The 10,226-nt window shown below is 37.4% G+C and overlaps 2 protein-coding genes across 2 annotated transcripts; one reads left to right on the forward strand and one right to left on the reverse strand.

Annotated features, from left to right (window-relative positions):
* The first annotated feature begins 604 nt into the window (after nucleotides 1–604).
* Nucleotides 605–2,472, forward strand: DEFB127 (defensin beta 127). Its single transcript, XM_017643342.3, is given in 2 exon segments — nucleotides 605–653; nucleotides 2,219–2,472. Coding segments are annotated over 2 exon segments (303 nt in total).
* Nucleotides 2,473–6,972: 4,500 nt separating this feature from the next.
* On the reverse strand, nucleotides 6,973–8,793 carry DEFB128 (defensin beta 128). Its single transcript, XM_017643340.1, has 2 exons — nucleotides 8,745–8,793; nucleotides 6,973–7,205 (listed from the first exon to the last, which is right to left on the reverse strand). The coding sequence occupies exons 1-2, from the start codon at nucleotides 8,791–8,793 to the stop codon at nucleotides 6,973–6,975; spliced, it is 282 nt and encodes a 93-aa protein (XP_017498829.1).
* Nucleotides 8,794–10,226: the final 1,433 nt, after the last annotated feature.

Raw genomic sequence — 10,226 nt, forward strand, 5'->3', positions numbered from 1 at the left:
TCATTTTGTTGACTGTTTCTTTTGCTGTACAGAAGCTTTTTAGTTTGATGTAGTCCCACTTGTTGGTTGTTGCTTGTGATGTTTATTGGATCCATTGTTAGTCCTCCATCATTGTATATTGCTTGTCTGTGAGTAATTAAATTTATCTCAATGTGAGGATGAAAATCAGCTACCATCTGAACTGACTGAAGTAATAGACACAACACCCAGAGATTCTAGACATAGCTGAATGCAGTAAATAGAATAGGCTCAATAATTTATATTACCTTACTCTATCTTAACCTAGCTGGCAGACAGCCAAGGCAGAGAAAGCACAGATTCTTCTCACCAGCAGTCTACAGCCTATAGGAAGGCATCAAGTGTGATGGGAATGGAACATACTGTGTCTCTGAATTCCATGTGGGGGTGAAGTGGGTGACCTCAAATTTCCTGTGCCTGACCACATGATGCAAAGTCCACAGTTCAGAAGTTTGGGGGCACACTTCATATCATACCATCTTTTCTGGTTCAGTGCATAAGAATCCAAGTACCTGAGGAAGGTGACTTAGTGTGCAATTCACTGGACCAAGAAGTTTAGCTGCCACCTCTTTTGGGAAGCCTGGCCATGAGGTTTCTCCTGATCATTGCAATTCTGCTGTTCCAGAAGTCCACAGGTAATCCAGAGCTTTACATGGGTTCACTCAATCAACAATGGGATGGAGTATTTCCAAAAACCCAGGAGAATTTTATAATTCACAGTAGGAATAGATAGGGCCCGTAGGGATGGCTGAGGTCTACCCAACATCATCAGAAATTCCCTCTTCATGAGGGATTCTACCATGGTACTGTTCTTAAAAAGGAGTAGTCACAGACCTGAAAAGAGGTCATAATTTCCTCTAGAAGGACCTCATTATATAAAGGAATGAACCCAAAATCTAGGGATGCCCTTATTTCTTTGAATACAGTTTTTACTCTGGCAGCCAGATGTATTTTCTTCCACTCCAATATATCTTTTTTAATTTGTTACACCATAGTGTTTGAATAATAGAAGAAGCACAAATTTTTTAGTCAAGTTTGAGAAGCATGCCTTCAATGTCTTCTAGTTTGTTCACTTGGATAAATGGTGAAGACTCTCTGTGCATCAGTTTTCTCAGTGCTCATGGGGCACTTTATTAAACGATATAACATTTGTAAAATATCTAGCATAAATCTTAGTACATGATAAAAACTTAAATATTAGTTTTCTTTCCTCTTTCACAACAAGGTCTCTTATATTGTCCTTACTGTAGGAATAGTAATGGCCTGTCCCTGGCCCCCTAAACTCTAAAGAATCAAAGAATCCAAGCCTGGAGTTGGAGGCAGCTTCTTTATTCTCCGTCTTCATCCCCTGGGGTCTATTCCAGAGGATTGTACAAACCCAGAAGAAAAAATTTGATATTACTTTTATCAAATATTATTTATATTATTATTATTGAAAGTGTTTATATAATTCTTATATTATTGAAAATATTTAGGATCACTAAAGGAAAGAATATATATCAAGGTGAGCAAAAGTCTGGAACTGAACATTGGAGGAATTCCTGCCTCTGGAGGTAGAGAAAGAATGAGGAGTCACAGAGGATAAAAGAAGTCCAAGATTATTGTGATGACATAAACCAAAGGAAGAGAGGCGCTGGCAAATATGTACAATGCTGAGAATTAAGAGGGAAAGAAGATTACTGAGGGGGAAAAAAAAACCTGACTGGACAACAAGAATATCATTCCTCACCATGTAGTGAGTATAGACCCAAGAGCATAATTTGACTCAGACATAAATACACAACAACAAATTATTACTCTCTCATCTTTAGAAGTGGGGCAGTGGTAAGGAAATAATGTCCTGGGAGCACTCAAATGGTGGCAGATTTGCTGAGGTTCCCAGATGAAGCATAGTTCCATACACCAAAATCAAGGATTCAGTTCCTTAATTTTCCCAGATAAGATCTGATACTCTCAGTGGAATCCATCAGATGTTGGATGAAAGCCCAAAATCTTGGAGGAACTGAATATAGTGATCAGTTTAGACACTGAAGTTTACCTTCTTGGAGCATCTTCCATAGGATATTATGGGTATATGGATATATACCTTTTGGATCTCCCATATTCCTAAACCCTAGAAACATTCTGTGTCTTCTCTGTGACCAAAGTTGCCTTTCAATCTCAGACACTAACCTTGGCCTATTACCTTTGTATTGCACAGTAACTAAACAACTTAAGAGATGCTGGGATGAATATATACAAGGATACTGCAGGAAAATATGCCAAATAACTGAAATACATGAAGTACTATGTGAAAATGGGAGGTACCGTTGCCTCAATATTGTGAAACTGGAAGCACGTAAAAAAAATACATAGCTACCTCGTCCAAAGTCAATGACTTATGCAATAACTTTTCCTCAAGATTATGATATAAATACAAAAAGTTATGCAAGCCCCAAGGCAAATTCTACATAAATCAAGTATAATTTCTGTTCATTCCTTTCTCAACCTATTCCAAAAAGCAGTTCTCTCTTCTGTTCCTTGATCCCCAGAATGACCTTAAAGCAGATTTTAATAAAGCTCATTGTCAGGTTTCTGACTCATTTGTTCTTTAACCAGAGATTTAACACTCAGTATACCAAGTGATGAACTGATGGACAACTTAGAACCTCCCATTAAAAAGGGGATACAACCAGTGATTTAAAAATCTTTAATTTGGAAGACTGAAACAAGAAACTCAGAGTAAGTTAACATGTAATTCAGAAGAGGGAAAGGTAAAGCCTAGTATCTGGGGGAAAAATTCATGAGTTTAGGGTTAAAGTGATATCTTATGAAATGTGCAGGATTTTAGTAGGTGAGTATTAGTAGGGAAGGTTAACTTGAGGTTAATTTGAGTGAACAGAATGAAATCAACAAATGGGAAGAAATTGGAAAAAAGCACATTTCAGGAGAGTACACATGCAGTTTATTTGGTTTAAGAATAGAGTACCCAAAGTTGAACTATGGAGAAGTATAATTTCTTTAGTTCCTCTATTAAAACAGTGAGGTAGAAATAGAGATGAATAGAATGTATTGTATGAGATTTTATTGATGTCTTGATATACAAAATGACATAATGACAACCCATGTTATAATCTCATCTAATTCTTAAAGATATGCCTTTTGAATATGATTAACATGAAAAATTTCCTTTCCAACTATATTTTACACTCATTTTCAAGTTTTGTTTCTTATGTCATTTCACCACTGTAACATTCACCACAACTTTGTGGCATGTGTTCTCTTGATTATCCTGTTATCTCCTGTACTAGGGCTGGGGCAAACAATATACAAGATGAGCTGTGAGTGCTTTATAGTGACAGAAAGTAAAGAAGTGTTTTGAAAATCAAAAGCCTGGTGCATGTTCATGGGACACAGGAGGCACTTTGAAAGGGCTTTGAATGACTGAAGTTAAGAAAATTTGAGCAATAAAAAAAATAGCATTGGATTATAATACAATATAGAAATAAATATTCATGAGTCCATACTGATATGAATAGATAGATAGATAGATAGATAGATAGACAGACAGACAGACAGACAGACAGATAGATAGATAGATAGATAGATAGATAGATAGATAGATAGATAGATAGATAGATAGATAGATAGATAGATAGATAGATACCAATGTTCCATACAGAATTCCAAGTAATTTATGTAGGTAATCCTTCATCAAGAAGGTGGAGCTTCACTTCCCTTTCCCTTAAATGTGAGCTGTGCTTAGTGGCTTGATTCCAAAGAGTAGAGTATGGAAAGGAGCAAAGAGGAAACTTCACAATGAATAAACTGATAAGATCATGTTTAAGATTTTATGGAGAGATCAGGTTGATATCATGCACATGTGATATGATACAATGAGAGTGTCACTTCACCTTTGCCATCTTCATCCCAAAAATCCATAGCCCCAATCTAACAATAAGAAAAACATCAGAAAAACCCAAATTGAGTGGCATCTGTAAAATATTTGAACAATATGCCTCAAAACCGTCAGCAAAAACAAGAAATTTCTGAGAAACTGTCAGAGACCAAAGGAGAATAAGGAAAAATAAGGTAATGTGATATCCTGGATGGGTCCCTAGAGCAGGAAAAGGACATTAAGGAAAAACTATCGAAGTTATAGTAAGTGTAGAGCATACTTACCTGTGACAAATGTGCCATGGTAGTGTGAGATGTTAACAACAGGGGAAACTGAGAGGAGTATGTAGGAGCTCTCTGTGCCATCTTTGTAAATTGTGTCCTATACACAATTTTCATGTCATATATATGAGGTCATAGGAAGCATGGGTCCACTCAAACTCATTTAGAAAATGAGGACCTATTAAAAGAAATGGTAGCACTCACTTGCATTATATCCCTCTCTTCCAACTCAGAAGACACTTCATTGGTTGATCTGATACTAACTAAGCCAAAATGGATTCTTGTATCTAATTTACCGATGGACTCATGTAGGGTAGTGGACACATATAGACTAATAATAATGGGCAAGACCCATCTTCACAGCATAGTGACAAAATGGACCCTCCCTAAAAATGCCTGTGGTGATTCTAAAAAAGAGGATAGAAAACTTAAAAAGAGAAGAGCTTGTCAAGTGTTACAATAAAGAAAGGGTGTTCTTATGTGAGCCGTTTTAAAGGCTCTGAGAATTAGGTTGAAATAGTCATGCATTAGCTTCCATGGTGCTGAAATCATCAACCAAAAATTTCTAAAATTCTAAAATTTAGTCTCATCCTTGTTTCCTAAACACTTCTCCAGGATTCTCAAAAGTCACAACTATTAAAAAGAAGGTCCTTGTAGGTTCTTAAAATGTTAACATACCAATTTAAATATTTGTCTGTCCTCCCAGTGAAACAAGATGGTGAGGGGCACATGGAGAAACAGGCACACTTATTTATCTCGGATGAGTAAAAGTTAGCTCCACAAAAGTTATTTATTACCAATACTTCATCCAAGCAATATCAGTGGATGTCACCACCAAATATTCTGTTCTGTTCTTCTGCAGAGCATTTCCTACCATCACGAACTTACTGAAATTATGTCTAGTTCATGTGGAGCTTCTAAAATATGTCCTCTTCATTTATAAGGCTTTGAATTTCACACTGCTTTTTTTCAGCTTTATTGAGGTAAACTGACTTATGAAATTGTAAGATATTCAAAATGTACATCATGATTTGATATATATACATTATGAAAACATTCCCCCCATTTAATTAACACATCCATCACCTCACATATTTGGGGGGGGTGAGAAGATTTCATTCCCATTCTCTTAGCAAATTTCAATTATATAATAGTGTTATCACCTATACTCACTATATTTTACATTAGAGCCTCAGATATTATGGTCTTACAGCAAAAGTTTATAAATGTCATGCTATTGAAACAGAGAATATGCAACACTTTCAAAGATCCTAACAGTAATATATGTCTAAAAATTATGTCAACTGGATGTCAAACTGCTACTAAAAAAGGAGTTGGAGCATGCACACTAAATGAACTTCAAATGATGTACACGTATCCTCTGCTTTCTGAAAGTTATGTAGGCCACTTCACTTTTACAAAACACCTATATTTGTACCTGTTTTTTTCTAACTGAAAGAAATCCAAAGAGGATCTCCACTTATATGAAAAAAGGCAAAAAGCAAAAATAGTGTTCACTGTTTATTTTGCAGTAAGTCATTATAGAGTGATCCTGGGAAGCTTCTTCCCAGGGAACAACGTTCAGCATCTCAGCATCAATCCATCATAGCTTTGAACTGTGTCTGTGAGTATCTGTGCATTATCTAGATTTACTTTGTGCATCTGTTAAAATTTGTGTCCTAAGATATCAAAGAAAGCCTGAGAGGTTATTTTTGGGTCTGGGAATGCTCAAAATACTTCCCACATAAATTAATAATTGCTTCCTCAATTTATGCCATTTGCTTATGAAAGATTTCATAGGACCTAGAGGATATTAATTATGCTAAGTAAAATAAGGCAGGCAGAGAAAGATAAATACCATACAATTTCACTTATTTGTGGAATATAAAGACAAAATGAACAAAATAGCAGTAGACTCATAGACACTAAGAAGTGACTACTGGTTACCAAGGGGGAGGGATTGGGGTGGGTGGATAGGGAGGGTTAGGGGGATAAAGAGGCACAAAATCTCAATCATAATATAAGTTGGTTATGGGGATGGAAGTATAGCATGGAGAATATAGCCAATGATTCTATAACATCTTCTATGCTGACAGATAGTAACACACTAGTGGAGGCATGGATTTAATAATATGGGTAACTGTTGAACCACTGTGTTGTATATTTGAAATGAATATAAGGTTGTATATCAACAATACTTCAATTTTAAAAAAAGAAAGATCTTATAGGAACACCCTACTTTCAGATAACAAGGGAAACTTGTATTGGAATTATCATGAGGTGTCATCACTCCTCATTAAATCTGCCCCCAAAAATGTTATGAAAATGTTCAAATATTTTGCCTTCCTCTAATGAATTCTTGGTTGTTAGCAAAACCCTCTGTATTCATCTCCACACATTGGAAGCTGGGACATTCATATCTTCTTAGACCTAAGAAACTTCATTATGTGAAGTGTTCCTCTTTTTAGAGGAGTAATACCTGAAATGTTATGAAATATTACCTTGCATAGCAAGTGGAGGGAATAACTTCCACCTCTACCAACATGTTCACTTCAGCTCTGCATCTCTCATCTCACAAGTATAATGCCTGGAACATGATAACTATTCATTTATCTTCGAAGTGTTCAAAAAATAGAGTGAATACATGAATAAATAAATCCAGGGAAAAGCATAAAACTTTATTATGTGGAGAATCAAATTCACAGAAAGAAGTGGATAAATCTCTGCCCCAGCCTGTTGGATTAGATGGTGCTTTTGATGTGTAAAGAGTGGGGACCAGTGGAGCAAGCACTTGATTTATGGTTGGGTTGTGAGAAGTGTGGTGGTGGATAAAATAATATAGTCCATTTCCCCATCAGACTGTATTGGAGATGGAGGAAGCTGTTGAGCATCCAGGTATTTATTGTTCTCTTCCTTAACACAACATAATTTCCCATTTAGACATGCTATTTCATATGCTTCCCCCATTTCACATTTCTTCCTGCAGTAGCCTTTTACATTACTGAAGCATTTTTTTGGTAGTGCCGTATCTGTGCCCAGGAAACAACATTGAACCCAGATTAGTACCTGAAGCAGAATGGAAGAGGTACATAGTTCCCTACAAGCTACGGCCTCCCATAGTCCCAAAGTGAACCTTAGGCTGGTAAGAGAATACTCAGCCTCTTCCTCAAAAATTATCCCAAATTAAGGATATCTAAAACCCCAGGCTTCTATCCAATACCCAGTTGGCTCTGAGAACATTAGAATTTACATCACGAGAGAGAAGAGAGAGCTCAGTTCATGGTCATCCACAGAGCTATGCCCCACCCCAGGATGTTGGCAAATCTGACTCTGTCTTCTCTGCTCCAAAGTCAGCACTCCCTCAGCCCTACTCTGGTCCAGTGTCCCCAGTCACCATGGCACCCTTGTCACCTTAATAACTTGTCACCATGGCAAAATTCAGAGTATAATTAACTTTTAAAAGAGTACCAGAGACAGCAATTTTTAAGCAAACAGTGTAAATGGGTATCACATTCAGTGACATGGGTAGCAGATATCTCCCTTTGCTGAGCCATCATGAGTCTCAGCAATATATGACGTTAGGAACTCCTTCCCTTATTCAGCCTCAATGACTTCTCCATAATCTGGCTTCTCTCTCTCTCTCTCTCCTCTCTCACTCCCTTCCCACCCACCCCTCTCTCCTTGCCTGTCTCTCCCTCTCTCCACCACCCTCTCTTCCCTTCAATCTCTCTCCTCCATTAGATCCCAGATAAATGTGCCACCAAAAGATCAAATTCAATTCCATGTATACATGTCTCCCTACAGATCCAAACTGTCACCTATTCAGAGTATTGCATTGAGAACCCAAGTCTGTTTGCAATTCTTTATTTGCCCCTGTACACAAATGTGGCCAATCCCATGCAATAAAGATGGAGAACAAAGACATGGTTCTCTCTATCCTAAATGCCAGAACCAGGAAGTATCTTTGCAGGTTAGAAAAGTATTTTTAGGGCCACAAAAAGATAGTATCTTTCTCCAGCAGCAAGACAGAAGGAAACCCTCACTGGTAGAGCTCCTACCATTAATTTGGTGCTTCACATTTGCAAATTCATGTGATCCTCACATGAAATACATTCATTATGAAATTGAGTCATCATACTGATAAATGAGAAAGGGAATAATTCAAAAGATCAATTCATACAACTAGTCAATAATTGAGATATATTTTAATGTCACATCTACATGACTCCAAAGCTTGTGCTGTTCTCTTTACTGTTGTAATATAGGCTGAAAATGAATTTGAATGGAAAAAGTGATGGCCGGTTTCCTGGATGAAAACTATGTTAAATATTATGAAGATAATTCTAGATGAGGCGTTCATTCCTACCTTTGGAGGGGACCTCTAAGAATGCAGCCCTGATCTCTTCTTATCTCCCTGGATATTCTAAGACACAGACTCAAGTCAGGCACAGACTCAAATGGGTACCTTTGATGATATTGGCAAGATCTCAACAATCTTGAAGACCCTGACCCCATTCCTATGGACGGTAATATCTCCTAGAATTTCATGGTACATTTGGACAAATTACCTGTGGGTTCCTCAAGCAGCAGAATAATGAGAACCAGAAGGAGCTTCATGTTTACAAATTTCCCAAGAGAAACAGGCAGCAGGATTTCTTTGTCCACTGATCTGTGTCACACAGTGTCTTTCACAGTGAGACAGTTTTTGCTGCTATCAGCATTCTGAGCTCTCATTTTAACCCACTGGGACAGACAGGAAATCCAAGTCCACCCCCAACTTCATCCCCAAATATGGAGTTCAGCATTACAAAAGATCACATCACATCACACCTACTCCTACTCCCTCAGGATGTGAGCTCCCAGAGAACAGGAAAAATGATTTCTCCACCTGGGCTGCCAGCCCATTTGGGTCAAGGTTGGTTGGTCTTATGCCCTGGCAGGGACAGTCCTAGTTTATGCCTGTTGTTCTAGTGTTTCATTCAACTACTGCTACCTTTTACTCATGAAAGTAACCCATTTGGAAGACTGAGTAAATCATTAAAGTAGAACACAAAAGCATATACAATTATAATTTTTTAATGTATTAAACTTCCGGAAAACCATCAAGGAGTAAGACTGCTTTTAGGTTTGACTAGATAAATTAACATTATTTCAGAGTTTCCCACAAAATCTTACCCATCCAGTATAGCTAAATTCTACAACCAAAGTCTTTTAAAAGATCAGATCCCTTTGGCACAATGTTCAACTCATTATCATCTGGTCCCAGCTCACCTCTCCTAGGGCATTTTATGGAACCACTTATGTTTCTGCCAAACTAATGTAGGTACCTCTACCCAACCTGTTACTTCCACAACCTGTTTCTTTGCACATTTAAATCCCTCTTCACAAATCACATTATGGTCCCCCATCCCATCCATGTAACTGGCCCTGTTGAGCTCCTAATTTTTCTTTAAAACCAACTTGAATCATCTTCACATAAGTGAAAGTCTCCCTGACCTAACCAAATAGAGCTAGAAACCCCCCTTCTTTGTGCCACCACAGCATCTTGTACATATTTTTGTTGGTGGTCACACCATGTTGTGTTCCAATTATTTGGATATCTGCAATAATCTATGAGCCCCTCAAGAAGAGGCCTCTGGTTTTTTTTACTTTGGAGTTCTTAATACACAGCACAAAATTCATGCTATTTCCTCCATATATAGTTACAGAATGAATGATTTCAAAGTACTGAACAAATTATTGCTCAATAAAACACTCCAAGAGAGTAATAAAGTTAAGATGTTTCCTAAAGAATGCTGTTTAACTCGTTACAGTTTCTGCACCCCAAAACCTTTAATTTACAATCATAAGGGCCCACCCAAATTTCTTTCTGTGACAGTAACCTGGAAGAATTTTGGAATTTGTGAAGGCTATATAAATATTTGTTGATGAAGACTAGACTTCTATCACAATATAGGGTTAGGGGTAAGGTTAAGGTTAGGAATGAGCATTGTGTATAGCTTATTATGTTACCAGTACCTAGAATGAATTAGGTTTGTCAAGGAGAGGGA

Source organism: Manis javanica, chromosome 5 (assembly GCF_040802235.1).
Source record: "Manis javanica isolate MJ-LG chromosome 5, MJ_LKY, whole genome shotgun sequence".
NCBI lineage: Eukaryota > Metazoa > Chordata > Mammalia > Pholidota > Manidae > Manis > Manis javanica.

What these genes read in the sequence shown, in the direction of transcription:
- DEFB128 (XM_017643340.1), bottom strand. Translation starts at nt 8,793, where the DNA reads ATGAAGCTCCTTCTGGTTCTCATTATTCTGCTGCTTGAGGAACCCACA. An exon ending in GCTGCTTGAGGAACCCACAG is followed by an intron (nt 7,206 to 8,744) that starts GTAATTTGTCCA and finishes TCCTGGGCACAG; the next exon opens with ATACGGCACTACCAAAAAAA.